This window comes from Tachypleus tridentatus, chromosome 2, assembly GCF_004210375.1.
Source record: "Tachypleus tridentatus isolate NWPU-2018 chromosome 2, ASM421037v1, whole genome shotgun sequence".
Classification (NCBI taxonomy): Eukaryota; Metazoa; Arthropoda; class Merostomata; order Xiphosura; family Limulidae; genus Tachypleus; species Tachypleus tridentatus.
In genome coordinates, this window is record NC_134826.1 from 106,069,493 (window position 1) to 106,096,587 (window position 27,095).

Here is a 27,095-nt window from a genome sequence, read left to right on the forward strand (position 1 = left end):
TGGTTGGTTGGTTGATTAATTTGGTGTTGTATGGCACAAAGCAGCTAGGCTATCTGTGCCAAACATCCGGTAAAAATTTAAATTAAAGGAAATTTAGTAAAATTCATAAAATGAAATTAAGGTAAAAAAAAAAAAAGTTTAAAAACCATAAATAGCATTAAAACAACGTTTATATCTAGTTTACAGCGTTAAGAGAAAAACTGCAGTAATAGAAGTTAAAAAGGCCTTTCTGTAGCATAATTGTAATTATCATAACTCGCCAGGAAGACTAACAGGTAAGTACAAAAACCGCCGTCAGTCACCTGAAGTTGACCTTTCCACCCCTGGTTCCGAGTTATTTGATGTTATGGCCATTTCAAAAAAGTAAAAGTAATAAAAGTTTTAAAAGACATGTATCAACATTTTAATAATAACTCGCCAGGATAATTAACGGATAGTTCAAACAACAGCGTTAGTCACCCGAAGTTGACTTTTCCAGTGCTGGTTTCGAGTTATTTGACTTTACGGCCATTTTCTAATTTCAAATCGAACTATATGGACTGTGATTCTTAAAATGAAATCATATTAAAAAGAGCTAATGTATAAATTAAAAAACTTAAATGGCATTAAAAAGATTAATGGCCTTTAAAAAACATCTTTAAGGTGGACAGTCTCATCATCGCCAATAACACTGTCTAACTATACGAATAAACCTTGGGACAGAACATGTTAAAAGTGGTGTCGTCGTTATAACTCTCAACGATGTCAAGAAAGTAAAATGTGGCTTATTGTGATCTGAGTGTTACACAGACTACAATTTGGTGCAACGGTTCCAAATAAACGAAAACGATGAGTTAAAAAACTGTGACCAATGTATAGTATAGCTATAACAACTTCCTCATTCTGATCCTTATGAAAACAAGACTGTCAAAGTCCTATATAGGGTTTGTTGACAAAAGCTTGTTTTTGCGTTGCTCACTCCAAGTCGACTTGAATATAGGACCATAGTCCTATAGTCCACTATCTACAGCAGTGATAGTGCCAGAGCAGTTAGATTTAGTTGCAGTGTCGCTGAGCTCATTCCCGCAAGTACCAAAGTGGCCCGGTATCTGGGAAAACTGGATAGAAGTAGATGTTAAAGAGAAAAGAGACATTCGGTTTTGATTATCAGCGAGGACATGGTGTGAACTAACATGAAGCAATTCCAGAACCAACAGAGAACTAAGCGAGTCAGTATAAATTGTGCAGTTTGAGTACTGCTTAGTGATCCAGGACAAGAGAAATGGCGTACAGTTCAGCATTGAACACAGAAGCTGTAGAGGGGACTCTGCGTGCAACCATCAAATCACAACAAACCATGGCAGAGCCCACACAGTCACGTGAGTTCCAACCATCTGTATAAATGGGAATGAAAGGATGGTTCGAAAGATGTTCAGCAAATAACAGACAGTATTTCCAATCGAGTGTCTGCTTTTCTCGGATGACTTAAAGATAGGTCACATTTGGGGACTGTAAAAACCCATGGTGGAATGGGCTGCCCAGTGGATACAGCAACGTTATCCAAGGAGAGACCCAATTCATGCAACTGTACCTGGATACGATGGCCAAAAGGAGCAATTGCAGATCTCCATTCTAAAAAGTATGGCACACCAAGGAAAGAAAACACAACCCCATGTGGAATGCTTTGGTAAGGAACGAAGTTTCGAAGCATAAAGACAGTTCCAAATAATGGAAGTGCAAAGAAGGTTCATGAGACTCTGTGTATAAGCTCTGAACTGGAGAAATGCAGAAAGCCCCAGTGCAGAACCGAATTCCTTGAGGATGAATGGGGTACAGCATCTTTTAGGCCAAGGTCCTGGAAGAGCCATAGACCAGTGATCCATAGTCGAGTTTTTATCAAATAAGAGCATGATATATCTTTAGTACAGAACATCAATCTGCTCCCCAAGTGGTGGAAGAGAGGACATGGAGGATGTTCAGTGCTCTTGTACATGTGACCCATAGCTGCTCAATGTGGGGTATAAAGGTCAGCTTACAGTCAAAGATAAATCCCAAGAACTTTGTCTCAGGGATCACAGGCACTACAACTTCGCTGATATGGAGTTCAGGATCATGTTAAATACTCTGCTGGTGGCAAAAGTGGATGCAAACGTCTTATATATAGAGAGAGAAGTTAAAGTCGTTTTCCTGTGGTCCACTTCAGTGAAGGATTGAGGGCAGTCTGTAGCTGCCACTCAATATGGCTCATGTTCAACGATTGACATTAGATGTAAAAGTCATCAACACAGAGCCCGTTTGCAACAGTAAGAGGGAGTTGTTCAGTGATGGCATTAATCTTTCTCCTCAAAAGTGTGATACTCAAAACACAGCCCTGAGGGACTTCAAGTTCCTGTAGAAAAGAATGGGAAAATGTCAAACCTATACGAACTTAGAATCTCCTGTCCATTAAAAAAATTTTAATAAAAATGGGCAAATGACAATATAACACATATATATAAAGGTCTCACAAAATGCCACACCTCCATGTTTTATCATAAGCCTTCTCAATGTCAAAGTATATTGAAACAAGATGTTGTCGTTTGATAAAGGCTTCTATGATTCACGTTTGAAGTCGAATCAGGTGGTCCATGGTGGAGTGCTGTGGTCGGAACCTGCAACGGGTGGGCAAGATGAGGTTGTTTGATTCGAGCAACCAAGCAAGACAAGCATTAACCATCCTCTCTAAAGTCTTACAGAGACAGCTCGTCAAAGTAATTGGACAGTAGTTTGAAGGAATCTTGAAATCCTTCCCAGGTTTAGAGAAAAGCAGGACAATAGCCTGGGACCAGGCATCAGGAAAAACATTATCCTGCCATATCTGGTTACAAACAATTAGTAGAATAGCAACAGGAGCAGAAGATAGATAGCGCAGTATTTCATAGGGTACATCATTGGGTCCAACTGGTTTACTGCCAGACCAATGAAAGGCCAATTTGGGTTCCACCAGTGTAAAGGGATGATTATAGTTATAGAAACAATCAGCTCAAGAGGAAAGATGTGATCGCTCTGCCACAGTTTTGATGGCCAAAAAGGTGGAGGAAGAAGTAGAAATGGTAGATATCCAGCATAGCTTTCACCTTGAGTATCAGCTACTTCTTGGCCATCAAAGAGCAAGATTGAGAGGGGAACAGAGTGATATTGCCCACTGACCTTTTGAATATTGTCCCATATGACTTTGGAACTGGTGGTAGAAGATATGTTGGTTCTGAACCTAATCCAAGAGTCCCTCTGGCTTTGACTCTTACCCACTGAGCATGTGCACAGGCTTGCTGGGAAGCAATGCAGTGCAAGAGTGTGGGACACCTAAAAAAAAGTATTCCAGGCCTGTTTTTGAGCCTTCCCTGCCATATGGCAGACAGGATTCCACCACGAACGAGGATATCATGGAAAATGTGTCGAGGTTCGAGGAATACATTGAACAGCTGCTTGTATAATAGTCAGTCACTGCTGTCACATAGTCGTCTACTGATGGCTTATAGACGATGGCAGAATAAAGTTCTGCAAGAGCAGTGATAGAAGGCCAGTTTGCATAATCCAGCTTCCACTGGAGCACGGCCAGTCTCTCTCAAAATAATACGAAAATGATCACTGCTTTGAAGATTGTCAACCCTCTATGAAAAATGAGAGAGTGAAGGGGAACAAACTGAGAGATCAATAGTGATAATGCACTGACTTGGTACATAAAAATAAGTAGAAGAACTGCTACTGAAAAGGGAAAGGTTCTGATAAGAGACCATTTGCTCTACGGAGTATCCCCTCCTATCAATATTAGCACTTCCCCAGAGGGTATGATTTCCATCATAGTCCCACAGAATTAAAAAGGGAGACAGCAGCTGTTCAATGATAGCATCAAGGTCTGATTTATCATGTCTCTCCAGGCAACAAGTAGAGATCAAACAGTGATGGTACAAAACCCAAGGAAACATGGATATCTATGGCCTCTAAGAGTGTGTTGAGTGGGAAAGATAAGCTGATCAACCAACAGTGCCACCCCTTCAGGCACTCGTCCATCACACAGCTTGTCATTTCTGTAAAAGGAAATCGCCAAAAAGTGACTGTATCGGCAGGTTTCAGATGTTTCCTGTAAGAAGAGACATATAGAATAGTAGGAAGCAATCAGTATTTTGATGTCATCCAGATTAGATCGTAAACCTCGGCAGTTCCGTTGTATCAAGGTGGCCATTTTTATTTATGTGTAGGCGAATTGGGTGGAGAACCCTTCTGTTTACAACCACGTCTTTTTTCTTTACTGTCTTTAATCGAGGGAGGTCTATTGACCTCCATGGATCCTGCCCTGAATCGATTGGGCAGGTCTTTCTGTTGGAAGGGAATTCCAGAGATTAAGGACGTGAACAAATGATTCTTTTGCATCTTGGGGTGAGAAAGGAAGATGAATCCAAGGAAATGCCTGTACCTGAAACCAAAGGAAATGTATCTTAGGATTTGCAGAAATGAATATGATGGACAGATATGGGTGTTGAAGTTGATTCATTAACTTTTTTAACCATGAAGGTTCAAAGGCTTTTCATTTCTTTGAGAATGATTCTCTTTTGAATGATTCCTACTGTAGTAGTGAAATGAAATGCAGCAGTATACATCCAATATGTAGTGGTGGACTGCAACTTTTGAGTCTCAGGGTAAGTAATGTTCTGAATCATTTTAAAATGTTGCACCTCTTTTTCTTCCAACCATTCAGGGCAAGAATGAAATTAGGATGGGTGAGAGTCATTGCATTTGATGCAATGAGGGGTCAATTTCACACTCATAGGCATAGTGATCCTTGCCACTGCAACGAGCATACGTCAAAAAATCGCGACATGACGTCTTCGAGTGACCAAACCACAGACACTGAAAACATCCAAGAGGGTTTGGAATTGCAGGCCATACCCTACATTTAAGATAGCCTGCATTTGTCCTAAAGGTTTTTCTCAAAGAGTATATAAGATAAGAAAATGAGGTACAACAGATGTTACAATATGTTGAAGATTGTTGCTCAGAATCTTCAAGACGTGGTCGTTTACCTATGGACTGTTTTTTCACTATTTTAAAGTTTTATTTGGAGGATCCATAATAAAAAGGAATATTTCAGTGCCCAATGACCCCACCCACCATGAAAACCTACCAAGGGATGCACTACAATGCCAAACAAGGACACTGCAGCAATGCCAGTGTTTTGTCAGCACTGTACCTAAACACCAGCATCAGATACGATGTCAACCACACCCGTTAATTGAAAACGTCCAACACTGGTACTTGGCTGATTCTAGCCCAAGTGGATAAGCCGATTTACCTAAGGGCTACCCCAAAGCTACTCGTCTACAGGAATTCAAGGCCAAAGTGGTGTGTTAGGGTTTGATTCCTCAACCATCAAGATCCTCTCCTCCCCCTTCACGGATCACCACACACGGCAAACACGTGGGTGGATGTTTAGATCCCAGAGGAGGTAAACTGAAAGAACAGAATCTTCCCTAGAAGGTCCCCTCACCACGTACAGAAATCCACAGAGGGGTAAAAGAAAAACGCTGAGTGCATTAACTACTTATAATTATAAATTAAAAATACAAAACCGAGCTTGTAATGAATTGTTTTGCATTTATTTGGCAAAAAAACAACAACAAAACGTAAAAGTAAAATCGTTAAAATGAAACAGTATCCAAAATACATATAAAAAATTTATATAAATTAAAATGGTCAATGGTTCAAAAAGGTTAAAAATACAAGTAAGTTGGACAGTGTCACCATTGCCAATGACAGACGGAGTAAACCCGTAGAAAAAGTCTAAAATGGTGCCATTGCTCATGGTCATAATGTGTCAAAAAAGCTAAAAACTGGTAGATCAGTCCTACATAAAAGAAAATTATGGGTTTACTGCTATGACCAATGTATAGCCTAGCCATGAGAACTTCCTACTTCCAATCCTTTCTAAAACAAGATGGCCAAAGAGCAACAGGAGAAGCTTGTAATGACGTTGCTCACTCCAACTTGACTGCCAACTGCCATGATGCCCAGTCTTCAGTACAGGGCCACAGTCCATAAACGGAATAGGCATGGCTGTGATGGCACAAGACCAGATGGATTTAGCCAAGGTGTCAGGAAGCTCGTTCCCACAAATACTGATGTGGCCAGGTATCCAGGAAAACCTGAATAAAAACAGAATATAAAGAAAAATGGGCCATTCGTTTTTGAATATCGACGAGAACAGGGTGAGAACTAAAGCTAAATGATTCTAGAGCCAGTAGAGTTAATAGAGTCAATGTAAATAGTAAAATTGGTGTATTGCATAGCTTCTACAAGATCCAGGGCAAGAGAAATGGCATAGAAGTCGACAGTGAACTGTAGAGAGGGTCCTGTGAGTCAAAATAAACCATGGAAGATCCCACAGAGTCACTTGATTTCGAACCATCCATGTAATCTGGAATGGAAGAATGATTCAAAATATGTTTGGCAAAGAGAAGATGGTAATTTGATTTGAAAGCATCTACCTTTCTCAGATGACTCAAAAAAGGTTATAGGTGGGGAAAGTAACAAGCCATGGCAGTACTGGCTGATCAGTTGAGACAGCAACATTATCCAATGACACACCCAATTCATTCAGCTGTACTTGGGTATGAAGGCCAAAAGGAAGAATGGCAAACTATTCCAAAAGAGCATAGCCCATTGTGGTAAAGACTGAAGTTTAATGGCATACTGCAAAGAAAGTTGCAAACAGCAAAGGTGAAGAGGAGGTTTCATAGACTCAACATACAAACCCTGGACTGGAAAAGTGAGAAACCCTCCATGTAGAGCTGAAGCCCCAGATGTTGAATAGGGTTCAGCATCTTCAATGCCAAGGTCCTGGCACAACCATAGACCAGAGACCCATTGTCATCTTTGTAGCAAATAAGGGCACAACCGATCCTAAATATAGAATATTAATCTGCTGCCAAAGAAGTGGAAAAGAGTACACAGAAGACGTAGCAGGTAGCTGCTTGATTTGAGGAATGAAATCATGCTTACAGTCAAAAGATAAGCCCAAGATCTATGCCTCAGGAATCATGGGAAGAACACATCACTGAGACAAAGCTCGAGATGAGGATTTATATGCAATTTAAAGTAAAAGTGCATACAAACAGTTTTGGAGAAGGAAAATGTAAAACTGTTTGCTTTGGTCTGCATCAACAAGTGATTGTTGGCAGTCTAAAGCTGCCACTCAACAAACCTCTCATATGACGACAAACATGGGATGTAGAAGTTGTTAACACCGAGCCCATCTGCAACAGTGGGAGGAAGTTGTGAAGTGATAGCACTTATCTTGATACTGAAAAATGTGACACTCGAGCCAGCCCTTAGAGGCTCCAAGTTCCAGCGGAAACAAATGAGAAAGTGTCGACCCCACACGGACTTGGAATTACTTGTCCAGTTAAAATGTCTGAAGAAAAACAGGTAAATGATATACAACCCACAGAAGTGGAGGTCCAGCGAAATGACGTACCTTCACAGTGTCACAAGTCTTCTAAAAGTCAAAGAACACTGAAACAAGATGTTCTCTCTTGAGAAAGGCTTCCCTGATTGATGTTTCAAGTCAAATCAGGTGGTTCACAGTGGAGTACTGCCTGCAGAACCCATACTGGGTGGACAAAATGAAGTTGTTTGATTTGAAGAATTAAACAAGACGAGCACTGACCATCTTTCCTGAAACCTTAAAGAGAGAGCTAGTCAAAGCAGTTGGGCAAAAGTTAGAAGGAATCTTGGAATTCTTCCAAGACTTAAGAGAAATGGAGAACACTAGCCTGATAACAAGGATCAGGAAAACATTTTCCTGACAGATCAAGCTAAAAACAACCAGAACAACAACAGGAGAAATGGTATAGCATCTCATTGTGAGCATCATCAGATCCAACCAATGAAATGCAAATTTAAATTCCACCTGTGTAAAGGGGCAATTATGGCCACAGAGACAATTGGCCCAAAAGGAAAGAATGATCAATCAGTCCGAGACTTGATGGCCAAGAAGGCAAGGAAAGAAACAGGTCTTGGATGCACGAGAAAAGCTCTCACCACGAGTATCAGCAATGTTCTATACTTCAGCAGCTTCTTGGCCATTGAAGAGCAAAATTGAAAACGGACGGGAGGCATAACTCCTACTGAACTTCTGAATATTGTCACAAATGATTTTGGAAGTGGTGGTGGAAGAGATGCTAGTTGTGAACTTTATTCAATATTCCTTTTGCCTTTGCTAACTGATTTGCCTAGCATGGGTTAATAAAAGGAGGGATACTACTGGATAGGATCACAGGCCCATTTCTGAGCCTTCTAATCCTCTTGGCAGACAGACACCACCATGTACAAGAATATTGTGAAAAATGTATCTTTGGAACAGATTGAGCAGCTGCCTGTATGGTGCAATTGTCTATCAATGGCAAACAGTCGACAGCAGGAGCAAGTTCCAAAAGACCAGTGACAGAGGGTCAGTTAGCTTAGTCCAACTTACACCTAGACACACGGGTCAGATGGCATGGGCCATGACCAGTTTCCCTCAAAGCAATAGGACAATCGTGGGTCACTATTAACCCTCCATGAAAAGTGAACTAAAATGAAAGTGAGCAGACAGAGGTCAATGACAGTAAAAGACTGACTACAATAAGTGTAAAAATCCATACTGTAAAGAAATGTTGTGATCCAAGAGCATACACTATACAGAAAAACCTATCCTATCAATATCTTCAGTACCACGGAGGGGATTGTGTCCATTTATGTCCCCCAGGATAAAAAAAAAAAAAAAAAGAGATGGAAACTGTCCAACGAGAGCATCAAGGTCTTATTGATCACAAGTTTCTCCAGAAAACAGGTAGAGAGACCAAACAATGGCAAGGAAACATGGATAACTGACAGCCTCCAGTTGTGTAAAAAGCTGCAAATACAGAGTGGGCATGTGCTGGTCAAACAGCAGTGCCACCCCTCCTTCCATGCACATGTCCATCACACAACCTGTCATTCCAACATAAAAAACTGCCAAAACGTGACGGAAAGATCTGTCTGCACTCCCACTGTAGCAATGAAAGGTACTACAGCAGTATATGTTTGAGAGAGTACTGGGGGCACAACCTCTAATCCTCAAGGTAAGAAATGTTGTTAACCATTTTCAAATGCTGCACCTCTTTCTCCTCCACCTACTTAGGGTAAGAACAAAATTAAAAGTGATATAAACCACCACAATTTGCACAGTAAGAGTAAATTTCACACTTGTAGGCATCATGATCTTTGTCACCACAACAAGTACACATCACAGAACCATAAGATGCCTTTGAATGACCATACCACTGACACCAGAAACACCTGAGAGGGTTAGAAATGTATAGCCGTACCTCACAGTTCATAAAACCTGCCTCGACAATGGCATATATATGTGGTGGTGTAAACGCCAGAATTAGAACACTGGTAGGCAGCATAATTCCATCCTGACAAGTGGAGATATATCTCACTACAGAAATGCCTTTGTTGGAGAAACCGTCAAAGATGTTTTTCAAATTGTTCTTGACAATAACTCATCAAGAGGAATTCAAAGTAACATGGTGAATAACCTTAATGGGTATATCCCCAATGGCCACCAAATTCAAGGGGTTCACTGCATCTTGGAGTAGATGATTCCACCATGATGTCCCCAGGATGTAGATTATCAATGGTCTTGGGAAAGTCAGCAAGCTCTTCTAATCCCTTCTGAATAAAAAGGGAAAACATTTGCTCTAGGGATTTGTCAGATAAAGAATAAATGATTAAAATCTAAGTACAGGATCATTAGTGGTGGTTAGTAACAGAATCATCTATTTGTGGTTGTTTACCTGTAAGATTACTTTTCACATTTTTTTCCAGCAATTGGAATATTCATAATAAATAGGGGAAAATTCAGTACCAACTGCCCCTACTTTCCATAGTATTCCAAAGGGGTGCACTATAATGCCAAAAACAGACAATGCAGCAACATTACATTCACAACACTCGTTTAGAACGCCCAACAGTGTCTTCTGACTAGCTCGGGAATGGGTACCCCAAGACCATTAATAATCTACATCCTGGGACATCATGGTGGAATCATCTACTCCAAGATGCAGTGAACCCCTTGAATTTGGTGGCCATTGGGGATATACCCATCTACAAGAATTCATGGACAAAGTGGTGTGTTGGTGTTGGACCCTTAACCACCATTATACTCTCCTCCTCTTCTTGTGTCGCAACGCACGGCAAACACGTCGGTTGATTGTCAGAACCCACAGGAGGTAAACTGAAAATACTTAACCTTCCCTGGAAGATTTCTTCACTATGTACAAGAGCAAAGACACATTGGACTACCAGCTGTGTCTACTACATGGAACTAAACCCCGGATTTTAGCATTGTAAGTCTGTAGACGCGCCGCTACCCTCGGGGCAACGAATAACTAGATAAACTAACACGTTAAGTGGAAACGGTAACTAATTGTACATAAACGTTAAAACAATGAAGTGAAGCCAGTAACAACTTAAACCTTAAAAAGAAAACGAAGTCGAGTCAATAGTTACTTGTATTTACAGGTTAAAATAAGTCGATAAATAAATATAAATACTGAAGTAAAACCACTAATTTTTGTACTTAAATGTAAAAAAGCGATGCAGTGCCAGCAACTTGACTTGACCTATTCATCTCTTCATAGCCACCACTCGCTTCCAATCAATACATATCTGCTTATAGAAAATCAAACAATGGTGACGACGTTTTATATCTGCAAAAGTTAAAAGGGCGATCGGTGCATTGCCATGGTAGCAGATGCATTTACTAAATTATCCACCAATAAATCAACCAGAATTCTCAAGCATAAATTTCTCGATTTGAATTAATTGAGACGAACAAGCTTCCCAAATGAAACAAAACGGGCAGGATGAACTGACCCCTTGTGACATTTCCATGCAAATGATGACATCTAACTTCTAGTCTCTAAGCAATAACTTAGGTGGTCATATGCTAACAAAACAAAATACACGTCATTGTTGTTTTTCACTGTACAGAACTTTTCCCTGTTTCCAATAATGCTCACAGAAAAGTTTCATTTCTAATTTTGAACTTACAGGACTAAATAAACACAGCAAGTTATCAGCAACAACACCCAACTCTTCGGATATTTTAGTGGTAATCGAATAGTAGGATTTGACCGGAATTTTTTATAATGCAGTCACGTCCTCAAAGTACAGAAATGGAGTTTCTTTACTTATCTATTTTTTGCAGCAACAAGCCCCAAACCGGGAAATATTCTGATCTGCAATCTGGTACGCTAACCATTAGGCCAACACCGCCCTTACACGTGTTATAAAACCTCAAAAAGTATTCAGCATAAGTGAGCAAAACGCCAATAACTATATATGATGCATAATCCGGAAATGCTACCACATAATTGTATTAAAAGTAAAATTTTTATACAAAATTCACTCCAAGTATCGTCCCACTCGTTAAAATGATCAGTTTCTCATAACCCTTTTACCATACACACACAAAATGCAACTACTTTGACAAGTTACTGCGTAACTCTTTAATTACTAAACAAGGCTAAAAAAAAAAAAGGGGATTACAAATGACAAATTCATCTGGATCATCCAGTACTGAAATTTCAAGTAAAGAAAATTTATGTATTATAAATTAACTCACAATTTTAAATAATAATACAGCTTCACTGCAATCAAGTCTGTTTGAACACTTCTATATTATTACAATTGTTACATTATACTGTTTTTTCTTGTTTATCTCTTAACTTACTTCATCCTTTCATTTTGTATCTTAGTTACTTTTTACAAAATGTTAGAAATTTGTAAATTTTTATCTAAAATTTTACCTGTTTAATATAGCTTGCTGAACACGGAATATGTATACTACGTAACGTTCAAGAATTAAATGTTTGTTACCGTGCACACACATCTGGATTTATATGCGATATATAAAATTTAATAAAACTACTGTAAAGAATAAGAATACTTTTTCTCCAATAATAAATAATTTAGATAGAATAAATCTCATAAAGATCAGCAGAAATAGCATATCCGATGCCGTGTAGTAAGCATTGGTTGCAATACATGATAACATAAAAATAAATCCGGGTAAATAATTAAAAAATATGCGCCGAGAAATGCTCTCCCGGAGGTCACCAGAGTTATATGGAACAAATAATGGTATGAGTCTGGAACAGAAATAATAAATCCTCAACAAACAATAAAATAGAGAAAAAGGTTTCGACCTGAAGATGACCAAAGGAGGTCAAAACGTTGTTTTATAATTTATTTTAATAAAAGTTTTAATACCCATACCAGCAGTCTTAAAATAAATTTTTACTTCAAGTGGGTTTCTCGTCGTCACGAGAAACATTTACTCTAATTTGGTAGGTTGAACTTGAATATCTCTGTCTCATGAAAAAGAGTACGAAACAAAAGATTCTCATGTCGTGAATATTTTAACATAAAGTCGGTCCTCTGACACATCGCATTATTTATTAGTCCTGGTGAACATGTTCACACACATGCATTATTCTTCTGAGAGTTGTATGATCTTAAAACATCTGAAAGCGACTCTTACTTGTCAAAAAAGAATACTCGTGAGTATCATTCACATTAATGGTAAAACGTTCTGATATCGGTTCGCACATTGTTATATAAAGAACTTTTACACGGGTTTCTGTTGTGTTTTCTACACGTTTATCAAATTGTTAGCACAAAACACCCCTACATACTGTTAGAATTACACCAAACATGCCTTTCAGTAAGATGCCTACATACCGTTAGAATAACAGCAAACCCTAAACTTCAGTAACACCAATGAAACCTTTAAAATACTACTAGAATTACACCAAACTTATACCCTAACAATATCCATAAATATATTGTCGAAATAATACCAAACCTACAATCCAATAACATCCCTTATATTGTTAGAATTATACCAAATCAACTCTCCTCGTACATACCACTAAAACCATAAGACAGGCAAGAATTAATATATAGCAATCACCTCCAATACCTAGGATACATTTTATAATCCCACGTTGTAGCTTGTGCCCCAGGATCCCTTTTTTTTAAAAAAAATGTACAGCGTATTTAATTTTTTTTAATTTTCATATTAATTTATTTTGGTTTATACACACCTACTCGCTTACAATTGAGTTTATTCTGTTCTTTTAATATTCTACAACACTATGTGCCTGTATTATAATACAGGGATGATACAAATGTCATCCTAGTATCTTGTTTGCATTGTTTTTGAACGATTGATATATAGTAGTAAAACCACACCAAACATCCTTATATACTACTAGAATTATATCAAACCTATAACCAGGTAATATTCCTAGATACTACTAGAATGATATCAAAAGGTTCCTCAAAGTGATATCCCTTTATATCATTAAAACTATACAAACAGATACTTCAATATATCGTTTCACAAGATACTGCTCTTATTCATATAACATTCACTTTAAAATATATATATTATTTATATACATAATGTTAGAAAAACAACTAAGTTTAATATATATATTTCAAAACGGCTGGTATGGATAGATAAAGCACTAATAGAGGAGCGAATGTTTCGAACTTCTTGGGCCATCGTCAAATTCACAAAGAAAGAAAGGGATACTGACCGGAATCTGACCACATATTTGAAGGCGGTTGTATAATTGGGTGTAGGAATGTAGGTAGAAGGTGTGCTTAGATGTTGGATAATTTATTAAAATAAATATAAAGGTGTTCCTTTGTATTGGTTTATTTTGGGCTTGAGTTTTTGTAAAAGTAAGGCTTCTTTAATTTTGCGTTTATGTTTGTTTCTTTAATTAGTATTTGAGCGTTTTCTATGGTTATTTGTGTTTCTTTGATTTGCAGTATTCGAAAACGTGTGGAGGTGACTTTTTGTGTTCTTTGAATCTGGTTTCTATTTTTCTATTTGTTTCTCCAATACAGAAGTCGTAGCAGTTATCACATTGTATTTTATAAATACTGTGATGTTGGTGTGGTCTTTGTCAGTGTAGTTTTTACACAGCATAGACCTTAGTTTTGTGCCTGGTTTTTAAATAAATTTGGTATTAACTGGAATGTCATATTTTGTTACTAGTTTTTGCCAAATGTTGGTTATTTTTCTACTGATGTCAGGAATATATGATATGCAGCCGTATAAGGTTTCGTGATTTTTTTAAATCGTGGGATACACTTACTTTTGTTAGTTGATTTTGCTTTGGGTTTAGGTGTGTGCGTATAATGTTTTCTACAGTTTGTGGAGGAAACTTGTTGATACTGCTCTTATTGCTGCTCAAAATTTTATTTTGTCTAATTCGTCGTTAATTTTATCTGGTGAGCATAGTTTTAGGGCTGTATTTATTTGGTTTCTTAGTATGTTGAGCTTTTTGTTTCATGTGCATAGTCCCAAGGAATGTGTAGTCCAGTATGGGTGATTTTTCGGTGGATTTCTGTTTTAAAGTATGTAACGGTTCTTGTAATTTTGAGGTTAAAAATAATATTTGATTGCTTTCTTCCTGTTCACATGTAAAGTTAATGTTAGGATGTATAGAGTTAATGTCACTGAAAAAATTAAGTGTGTGTTCTATAGATGTGAATCCCGCAATCGTGTCATCGTCTACATATCTGTACCAATATAGTTTGTTTGTTTGTTTGTTCGTTTTTGGAATTTCGCACAAAGCTACTCGAGGGCTATCTGTGCTAGCCGTCCCTAATTTTGCAGTGTAAGACTAGAGGGAAGGCAGCTAGTCATCACCACCCACCGCCAACTCTTGGGCTACTCTTTTACCAACGAATAGTGGGATTGACCGTAACATTATACACCCCCACGGCTGGGAGGGCGAGCATGTTTAGCGCGACGCGGGCGCGAACCCGCGACCCACGGATTACGAGTCGCACGCCTTACGCGCTTGGCCATGCCAGGCCTACCAATATAGTGGTGGATGTAATGCTGTGTTATTCCTTGTGTTTCAACTTGTAAGTCTTCATACAAAAAGATTGGTGGTGTTTGTGGTTAAAAGTGGAGAGTTACAACACCAAAAGTAGTTGAATAATGAATATACCGTGATAATCCAAGAACTGAATCGTAAAATACCGGATACAATATAACACAAAGAGAGATTACCTTTTTTTAGGAACTGGAGAAATACAAACTGGTAACACTAACATATACAGAGTAAGATGATTTTTAGGATCTGGAGTGTTACAGCACCGGATACAAATAAAACTGCAAAGACAGGTCACTTTTAGAGAAATAGTACGACATTTGATAAACAGCTGTTATAAATTACAATTCATTTCGAACAATTCTCCGATTTATTATGTTACGTACATTACGTATTACTATTTCATATAACCAGAAATTTGAATTTAAAAGTTCATGTTATCAAATTTGTGATATTTGCCAATAAGATTAATGCACACAATTTTCTATTTAAACACGAATATATTTTAATATACGAAAACAAAATTCAATTTATAATAACAATTATTTCAAATGATGGTTTATATACAAGAGTTTTACAAACTTACAAACAATACTGAGTCTTCTATATGATCTGGAACTGAATATTTCATTGATAGTCCAGGTCCACATGTAAACAAAAACGCACAGTGTTGCCTCCTTTTCTTTAACAAACATCAGAAACCGGAAATAACATGACAAAGTTTTTTCCCAAAAACGGCAGATTCATCTTTATTGTTTTGATGAAGCTTTATCATGACTGTCTGTAGATTTTGAATTGGAGGAGCTGGATTTTCAAAAAGAATCCTCAACTTTTACGAATTAAACAGGTACAGGTTTTTGCTGGACTAGCAAGAATTTCATTTTATAAAAAGTGGTTTTATGTTTTTAAAGTGTAATCATCAGAAAAAGTCACCATTTCCTGTAGTGTTTTAACTTCCTTTTCATCTAAACAAGTCTTGAGTCGTAACTTGCACGGCACTTAAAGTTCCTCAATTACACATAATTGCTTATTAGGTTATCCAGAAATGTGTTTTTGAACTGCGAAGTTTGAAAAGTATAAACCAGTGTTGTTACACATATTTACTCAGAGTAAGCACACTGTTGCCAACATATAACAATGCTGTTTATGCCCATGCTGCAGAAATCAGAGTTTCTATGATCAATGGACTCCTGAAAGCTTCTTCTGCAACTGCCTGTTTTTGAATGCTTTTATTGTTCAAAAAGTAGTCAAAGTACTTGAAAAAATGAAAATCTGTAGGGGAAAGGTCTGGGGAATACGGTGGATGAGGAAAAACCTCGATTCCCAATTCGTTCAGTTTTTGGAGCATCATCCTTGACATGTGGGGACAAGCATTGTCAAGAAGAAGAATAGGGCCTCTTCAATTGACCAGAGTTGGTTGTTTCTCGCACAACATTCGATGCATTTCTGCCAATTCTTGACAGTATTTGTCTGCTCTAATGGTTTCTCCTGGATTCAAAAAGTTGTAGTGAATGATGCCGGCCAGAGTCCACCATATAGTCACCATGAACTTTCTTTGGTGAAACTGGGGCTTGGGAAATGCTTTGAAGCTGTTTTATGGTGCAAATTGTTTCCCACTATTGTACAGAATCCACTTTCCATCACATGTAACTATCCGTTTGAGAAATGAATCATTTCAATCCTGCAATAGCAGCATAGAGCAGGTCTCATAATGCTGATTTTGTTAATCTTCAGTCAGCTCGTGCAGAACCAACTAATCTAATATTTTGTCTTTCCAATTGGTGGTTGGCAATGCTTGATTTGCTTGTGCCTAGCTTTTCTGCAAGTTTATGTACTATTGTGCAAGGGTCTGTCTCAACTGCTTCCCTTAATGTTTTCTTCATCTAAGGATAGCTTCCTTCACAGTCTTTGTGGTCTTCAAGACTACTTTCATTTCAATGTCAAAACTTTTGGAGCCAACGCTAAACTGTACATTCCGTAACAGATCCATGTCCAAATGCCTGGTTGATGTTCTATGTAGCTTTTTGTCAAAGATTGAAGTTGTAGAGAAAAATCAGACAAAGGTCCTTCTTGTCCATGCTGCCTTTGGGGTTGCAAAGCTCACTCTGAGTAGAGTTTAAACAGCAGACAATTAAGACACCTTATAATCAACAAACATTGGACTAAGCCAAACAACTAACAATAACTGACTCAATATTCAGCTTCTAAAAGTCATCATGAGAATTCTGACACTTACGTGTGGACAACCTTCTAATTTGTCGAAAGTGTTGCCAATATGCATTGAATTACACCAGTGATCAAAATAAACCTCTTTTTCATGGGCAAATTCCATACAAGTTTGAGTATTTTTGCATACAGTAACCACAAAAATTTTGGCGATAGGTCTCCAGTACTAACTCGTATGCTTTCAGGATAGCTTCTTTAACATTATACTAATTCATACAATCTTCTAGAGAGAGAGAGAGACAGCAGCATAAGCTTCTTGGGCTTTACTAGTCAAAATTCTCTGTAATAATAACAACCATTTGTTGGTGGGCCATTCCACAGTTTGAGCAACTTTCTCAAAGTGTTGGAAATATTTATCAACTTCATATTCATTAAATGGTGGTACTGTAATATATCAATTGAGTTCAATGTTGTCATTTTGCCTTGATCGATCGGAGTTGAGTCTAATTTCCATTTATTGTAGTCTATTTAATTAATCGGTTTCTTTACAGGTTTGTTTGGTCTCGAAACATTTGCTTTCTCTTTCCACTTCAATGTAGAATTCCTCTTTCTCAGCTTTGATGCAGCAATTTTCAAGCTTGAATTTTTTCAGTTTTAACTGGATTTCTAACTTATCTTTATTGCTCAACTCTGGTTTAACTAGTGGAGACACAAGAGTATTCCCTCATGTTTACTGAGCCAACAAATTATCATCAACTAATATTTCAACAAAACGTTTTTTCAGTTCAATTTTCTCATCAAGTTTTTAAACAATAGTAAGATTTAAGCAAATTCAAGTAATTCACTTTTGTTACAATTTTCTACTTCTTAGAGGGAGGATGATTCAAGAATACCTTAATAATCACACAGGGTCAAATCTTGTTGGTACTGATAACTACAAGCTGAATTAAGATTTGACTTTTTATTTATTTTGATCTATGTCTCTGATTCAGAACCCGAACACAAGCCTCCAAATTATTATGTTACTATTTTATCATTTATTTCAGATGAATCATTGTAATTTGATTTATTATGTTATGTATTACTATTTTAAATAACCTGAAATTTTAATTTCCATTTAGAAATCAATTAAATGTAAATATGAATCTAATTTATATTTGCCAACAAGATTGATATACAGTTTTCTTTTTAATATACAAATAAAAAACAATACAATTTATAATAACACTTATTACTAAATGGTTATTACAAATTATGGTTTACAATACAAGAGGTTTACAAACTTACACACACTACTGATTCTTATATCTGGCCTAGCATCGAATATTTTATGCCATATCTCCATGTTGTATCATGAGCCTTCTCAATGTCAAAGAATGTTGATACAAGATGTTGTTTGAGAAAGGCTTTTCTCATTGACGTTTCAAGTCTAATCAGGTGGTCCATGGTTGAGCGCTGTCATCGGAACCCACATTGGGTGGGCAAGAGGAGGTTGTTTGGTTCCTCGAACCAAACAAGATGAGCAATAACCATCTTCTCTAAGATCTTAAAGAGACAGCTCATCAAAGCAATTGGATGGTAGTTTAAAGGAATCTTGGGATCCTTCCCAGCTTAGAGAAAGGTATGACAATAGCCTGGCACCAGGCATCAGAAAAAAACATTTTCCTGCCAGATTAGTAAAAACAATCATAAAAACAGCAGGAGAAGCTGGAGACAATTGGTGCAGCATTTCATAGTATACAACATCAGGTCCAACTGATGTACTACCAGTTTCAGTTCCATCAGTGTAAAGGGACAATTGTAGTCATAGAGATAATCAGTTTGAATAGAAAGAGGTGATCGCTCTGCCCAAATCTTCATGGCTAAGAAGGCAGAGGACGAAGCAGAAGTGCTAGATAGCTGGCAAAAGCTTTTACCTAGAGTATCCATGATGATCTGGGTATCAGCTACTTCCTGACCACCAGAGAGCAAAAATGAGAAGGGGAAAGAATTACATTGCCCACTAATCTTTCAAATCTTGTCCCATGAGACTTTGAAACTGATGGTACAAAATATGCTGGTTGTGAGCTTAATTCAAAGTTCCTTCTGGCTTTGACATCTCACCCAATGAGCATGACAAATCCAAGAGGATGTAAACTGAGAGAACAGAACCTTCCCTGCAAGGCGCCCCCTCACACGAAGAGGAATCCACACTGAGGGGCCGAAAAAGATACTTCATGTTCTTGTAGAAATAACAACATCTGAAGCAATTCACTGAAGTTGAATGATTCTTAAATGTGCAAAATCTATAAACGATACTAGTTAAATTCCGTACATTTCCAATTAATAGGCATTAATCACAATTATAGTTTCCAAGACCCATAGCACACTGACCAGTAAGTAATATTATTTTACTGTCTCTCGGCAAGCTGCTCTTATAGAAATTGCGCAAGACTCTAGCACATTCAAAGTACGAACACGCTAGCAAATTCCGTAAAATGAATATTGTTGATTCTCACTCGCAAAAATCTTCAAATTTAGAGAACAGGTGGGACTTGCACAGCACGTTTTCAACAATACATATCATATGGATTAAAAAAACTATACTGAAACAAACATTGGCACTAAAATAAATGTGCAACAGTAAATCTCTTACACAGCTAAGCATACACAAGTTCTCAGGTGGGGCAGCTATAAGTGTTCAAATTTACAATGCTAAAATCAGAAGTTCGATTCCCCAATGTGGCTCTGCTACATGAAAACACAAATGAAATTCAATTGTTTACTGATTCGATATTTGTTAGATATTAACTTTAAATAATTTCAATATTCTTTCTTAATTCACAGTTCAGTACAAGCATATCAGTATAAAACAAGCTTATCTATCGCAGAGTTAAACAACAAAGTAGATACACGACTGATTTTTTTTTTTGTTTACCTACACACGTACATCTCTATAAACAATTTTCTAATTCATTGATCTTCAATAATGACAGCTTTGACCAATGAAAACATTACATATTTTAATACATATCAATACCGCATGTTTGAACTAATAATTAATCGATACATATACTCAAAGGAAAGAGAAAGAATAACAATAAAATCAAGTAACATCAAAATGTGAATTTAAATATTTAGATAAGCTGAACCATTTATTTTGTAATATCTTTGACCAAAAAGGAAACTGACAATAACTTGCTTACTTCTTCATTAACTTGATGACAAAACTATTCAAACTAAAACAGAGTAGCAATACAAATCAAGAATATAAACCTGGTGTATGCTTATCTATTTATTATTCAATTATGTATATACATATTAATTTGAGTGGATTTGGTTTTTCCTTATTTGATCTGTAGTTTTATGATTATTTGTTCAATATATTGCAAATAATTACTCTCACTTATAAAACTTATTGGTTAGTTAAAAGCATCTAGTTACACTTGTCCTAAATTTCAGCAAAAGGTCAAATGAGCTGAGAGCGAGATTAACTTGATATTCTTCTAAGCTAGTCATTGGGTGGTTGTGTGCAAGGTGAGGCCATCTGTTGATATGTATACAATTTTCACAGCAGTGCAACTATGATACAAGTCTTTCCTACGCAAGCTCTCTTGTGCTAGTATTGATTTGATACAGATTAAAAGATGTAGGTGTTTGTGTGTTTGGAAATGGTTGCAATATAAAACAATTACAATTATCTTATTTGAAGTAACTTTTCATTTTAAAACTGATGTTCAAAAACAGTCTTTCTTGCCTTTTGTATTTACATTGACAAACCTAACAAGGTTCAAAACTAAAACCTTTCTTACCCTACTTAGTTGCATTGACAAAGCCTAAAAAGTTTAAAAATTAATGTATTTCTTATTGTACTAAATGGTAAAGTATTTTCAATCATTATACAAAAATACCCGATGGTCAAGCATTTGTATGTCAGTAATAAGTAAAAGTACTCAATAATCAAATAATTGTACATTGGTAGTAGTTAAAAATACCCAGTGGTCAAGTTGGTAGTTAGAGAAATATCTAGTGGCCAAGTATTTCTGTCAGAAACTCAAAATACCCAATATGTCAATAATTAAAATACTCAGAAATCAAGTATGTCAGTAGTTACAAAATATCCATACCTAATAGTTATTAGTAATGTTTGAAAAACGTTTCAGTTTTAAGCCCTAAAAATACACCTATGCACAGACTGAGTATTTATACAGAAAATAACTGTTTTTCTATACCACAGAAGATGATTATTTTAATATTTATATTTAGTTTTGTCATTATGGTACTTTCCAAAAGTTAGGGCAAAATCAAATTAGATTTCTCGCTACCTTCAAAGAACAATAGAAAGTAAATTGCAGGTGAAACATCAAAATTTTATTAATCTTTATCTTTAAGCTCAGTAGAAGTGCTTGAGTTCAGCAAACAGTTAATATTTTGTGTGTCCTGCTTTTACTTTAACAACTGCAGACAGTCTTTCTATGCAAGCAACATATTTAATAAAAGTGTTCTTTGGGATATTATTCCAAATGTCTCTGATACACTCCCATAAAGATTCTTTGGAAGTTACTTTTAATTTGTCAAGATTTTTATCTATCAAATCTCAGATCTGCTCAACTGGGTTGAGACTGGGGCTGGCCATTGCATAATTTGGATAACACCAGCAGTTTCTTTCTCAGCTAAGTAATTTTTGTATAGTTTGGGATTATTTTCTTCATGGTATAATATTTTACAAATAACAAGTAAACCACTGGATACACCATATTCTGTTATGGAATAGAATAATTAGCCCTGTAAAATGAAAAGAATAACAAAATAGCCTCTTGTCCTAATACTTTTACACAATACATTGAACTTAATTATATATATACATTTCTCTCACACACACAAACTATACAGACATTCTTATACATACAGACTGACTAAATACAAACATTTATATATATACAGCCACTATACACAAACATTCGTATGTACACAGAATGACTAAATACAGACATTTCTACCCACATAAACAATATATAAATACTCTTATCTCTAAAACATGATTAAATATATACATAACAAATATATACATTTTGATTCAACACTAATACCACATTTAATTATACAAACTTCTAGCAATCAGGTTTACATTTAAACTCAACACCAATACAGTATTTTAGTCATAGAAACTCCAAACATATCAGATGTAGGTTTTGACTCAACACCAATTCTGTGTTTAAGTAAGTTAAACTTCAAACAAAACAAGTGTAAGGCCTGGTATGGCCAAGTGGTTAAGGCACTCAACTAGTAATCTGATGGTCATGGGTTCAAACCCCATCACACCAAACGTGTTCACCCTTCCAGCCATGGGGAGTTATGATGTTACGATCAATCCCACTATTCATTGGTAAAAGAGTAGCTCAAAAGTTGGCAGTTGGCGGTGATGACTAGCTGCCTTCCCTCTAGTCTTACACTGCAAAATTAGGGACATCTAGCACAGACAGCCCTCATGTAGCTTTGCATGAAATTCAAAACAAAGCAAACAAGTATGAACTGTGCTTCAACCAACCATCAATTTTTGATAGGGTGAAACAAACAAATGTTAATGGATGGATGGACAAGGGACATATAAACAAAAATGAGAAACAAATATAACCAGTCTGAGTGTCTGAAATGTACATTTCTATTGCTTGTCACTATACATATGTATCTGAGATTATACAAAAATTTGTTATTATTCATTCATTATTCAATATACATTATTGGTGGTTTTTGTTTCATTCCAGTAATATTGATCTCTTCAGCCACAGATTTCATTATATACAGAAGTCATTCAAGTAAAACCAATAACAGGAGAAGTGAATGAGTTTTTAATAATCTTACACCAGCTTTCCATCTCTCATGAATTGTTACATTAACCACAGAAGATGCATTCCCAGCCAGAATCAGCTAACTCTGGATAATACAGTTATGAATATGTGGAAAAAATCAATACTTTTTAATATGCATACTATGTTCAAAGAAACACAAAGACTCTGCCTCATAAATCAATATTACTCAAGCTACTGCACAACTACATCATCCATTCTGTTTGTTACAGACTATGGGTCGGAAATAGGATGCAATAAGTCAAGGCTTAGACACGCAGCACACAGACTCCAAACTTTTTCAAAATATTTAAATGTTTCTGCATGTGCACTGTCCATATGTAGTCAATAAATCATGCAATTGATGAGTAACAAAAACAACAGATATTGGCTAACAGATTCTTTGGTGAAAATAATTTTGAAAATATTACAGCAGCCTATTGATAAAAATAAAACAGCAATAGAAAAGTAGGAAATGATAAATTTTAAAAAGCAATATATATATATACACTCAATCATTTTCTTCAATACTGAACTAAATCTAACAACTATGAAAGACAAATTCAAACTTTTTCGCTGATATTAATTACCAATAACGTCTACACCCACACTGTACATATTCTGTTATTAACAACTGCATGGACTGGGTATTTATCCAGTAAATCAAATCCCAGCACACCACTAATAAACAAGAGTTCTAAACAGAAATTATATGCAACTACTTAGCATTTCAGCAAATCATGCAACATATTCAATCAAAAGCAAAACTATAATTCTTAACAACATTCACTTTCTCCATCTATTACACCAAATAGCTAATGTGCAAAATTCAAGAACTTTATAGACTCAAACAAGGTCTAAACCTCATTGACTTTTTAAAACATGCTTTATTGACTATTTATGCACCAAATTACTTGTGGGCCCATGAATATTTTGAATGTATTGTTCCTAATAACATATGGGTCACACAAACATATACCTAAAAATCAAACAAAATCAAGTTAATCCACTAATTACATTATAATCTGTATAAACATAGTAATGTCAGTTATTTCAGTTACTTAAGTTTTATTTACAAAATAGAAATTGTGACAAAGAAATCAACTGGTGCCTGTATAATTGCAGACCAGTGTTCGGAAAGTTGACAAGAACAGATAAATTCAAATGTTGAAATCTAAGTATGAAAATCAAATTATATAAAGCTATAGCTTTAATTACACTTCTGCAGAAACACAGTCAATGAGGATGTTAAATCAAAAAAGACTAGATGCTGCTCACCACAGATAGTTGTGAAAGATCTTTAGCATATCATGGCGAGTCAACATTATAAATGCAAATGTTTGATAATAACTGGACAGAAAAATTTTAATGAAAAATGCATGTCGGATGGTAGGTAAAATTCTCAAATCAGACAGAAAGGCGCCTCAGATAGATGCACTAGTAGATGGCCAACTCTAATAAAACAAAAAAGGGACAACCATGAAAAACTGGTAAATGGCCACCTCTGAGACCTGGAAAAGTTCCGATGATTGCTTGTTTACAATTAAGCGCAAAGCTACAGAATGGGCTGTCTGTGCTCTGCCCACCATGAGTATCGAGTACAAATATCCAATTATTATGGTCGCTTATTAATACTCAGTGTTGTGGTAGGTAAAAAAACTTTAAATTATTCAATATAATGCAATATATTGACTTCAAAGGTTGTAACAGGGATAAAAACAAGTAAATGATTTATGACATAATAACTTCAGAAACTGTATGTGAGAAAAACTGTTGGATTTTTCCAGTATGCCAAAACAGCCTTTAAATTTCATAATCCATTTCTAACAATAGTAGATGATAAAACATTCCAATAATTATTAATTAACTGAATTAAATATGTTGCCAACTAAGAAAGTATTATTAAAACATTTCACTACACAATATTATTAGGAATTAATTTTGGGCCCTAAATGCCATTTAGTCAAAAGCTAAATTAAACACATTCTTCCATGCTACCTGGACTACGCATTAACAAGTGTGATGCGACAGAATTCCGTAATATGGAGGAGAGTGTATGTTTTTCCCAGTATTAATACCCTTTAGCGTGTAACATAACTGTAACATTGTCAATGGTTTTCACATCTGGCAATACAAGTTACATCTGAACATAAACTTTCCAACATCAGACAAATACGTCAAAAATTAAAATGTATTCAATAAAAGTATTTCAAGAAAAAGCCTCCTCATAAACTCTTAAACCAACAAAATCCTATAACAATTTAAAGCAAAAAAAAAAAGTGCACCATAACCTATTGCTGCCTTACTTTGGTGAAGAATCCTTTACACACTATAACTTAGAATTAGTTTACTTTGGTGAATAATTACTTGTACACCAATTCCATTTATTTTCAAAGAATAAAATGTGTTGCCTGATTCCCTAACCAAGTGCTTCTGATGTTTGTGTTACACACCTGTTTCTGCAGTATTGCCAAATCTGGACATTCAACAGGTGTCAGAATCCTGAAACAACATGTACATTACTTTAAAAATTCTTCTAACCTACATGAAAGCCAGTGTGTGTCACATGACACTTGATTTCTCGAAATAGAAAGAGTCATAAAACTCAAAATGATAGAAGTGTTTGATTACCGTCTGGTCATTACAATTTTAGTTAATGGAGTTAAATTGGTGATATTTGGCTCGTCATATATATGTTTCTAGGGCACACTGTAAACATAATAACATTTATTTAAACAAAAGCCATTCCAACACATCTGTATGAAAAATATTACTTTTCTTGGATTATTACCTGTCTTTTACGAACAATGGCATACTACGTAATATGATTTCTATTCTAAAATAAGCCTTAAAATAACTGATAATTTTAAACAGTATGTTTACATATCCTCTACATTTGTAATACTAAATTACAATACTTCACAAATACATATCAACTTGTGCTTCAATCTTTTAACAACAAAAAACAAACATTATATCGTATGTGTACATCTGATGTAATTTTTTGTCAGCATCTTATATTATTTAGGCAGTTACTAAGAGCTTCTACTACACCAATTCCCAGTGTTAACATTTTAAAAGTTGATAATAATTTGATAAAATGTTGCTCATTTCCTCAAGAAATTTGTTTATCAAACAATAAATGTTGATTAAACTTATTGTATATTACACCATGTGTTTTTTATCATTTATTTAATATAGCACAATAAACCATTTTATTCACTTTTCAGTAGTACATATTATGACATACACATTATTAATAGTTTTTCTGTGTTTAAAACGGGTTCAATCAAGTTATAAAAAGCTTATTAAAATTAATTTTAATCAAACTCTTTAAGATCGCTCCGAGAAGTCTGAAAACCATACCCTTTACTAGTGATAAAATCAACAGGGAGAGTACATAATATAGGTGGATTATCGGGCTCTACAACAGATAATATAGGGTTTAAGCAGTTCTAAAATAATAATGACAAAACATAATTTATTTTACTTGGCACATCTGAAGGTTTTAAATGCCCAGCCAACGGTTCTGGACAAACTCATGAAATTAAAATTAACTGTAAAAACGCTGTCACAAGCGTTCAAATGAAAGAGTAATTGTTTTCATCCCAAAATAAGCACAAGTATTCGAGTATATGATTGTAACTGTCAAAACGTTGAGAAATTACTGCATAATACGAACACCGTTAAGTAATTTTCTGGATTATTTATTAATATACTTTATGTATATATTAACATATAATTTGATAAGCATCAATTTTTAAATAGTAAAAATACATAAATGATTACCTGAAGACCAGGAAAATCAAAATTTTTCCAATAGCGCACTAACGATTGAACATTTGCAGCCATCTTTAATCATACAAACTCCGGTTAATTGTCCACGTGATAACGCATACGGCAGAAAAACTCTCTAACCAGTGAATACGATTTTTGTTTCGGGTACGAAATATGAACAAAAAAGGGACAAAAGAAATCCAAAACATTCAATTTACGCCTAATTATATAATATTTATAATATGTGATAATAAACTAGGTTGAAAACAGAATTCGAAATAAATTGTAATTCGTTTGCAAGATAAAATTGTTGGATCTAGAATACACATGTGTAAAGGTAAAAAAAAAAAAGAATACAAACAAC

The 27,095-nt window shown here is 35.7% G+C and overlaps 1 protein-coding gene across 1 annotated transcript in view; it reads right to left on the bottom strand.

Moving 5' to 3' along the window:
- LOC143245577 (homeobox protein cut-like 1) overlaps nucleotides 1–26,895 on the bottom strand; it is a 208,135-nt gene extending 181,240 nt beyond the window's left edge. The window contains exon 1 of the mRNA XM_076491935.1: nucleotides 26,744–26,895. Within this exon, the coding sequence (XP_076348050.1) occupies nucleotides 26,744–26,806 (63 nt within the window). The 5' untranslated portion in view covers nucleotides 26,807–26,895. The remainder of the gene's footprint in view (nucleotides 1–26,743) is intronic.
- Between the last annotated feature and the right edge of the window lie 200 nt (nucleotides 26,896–27,095).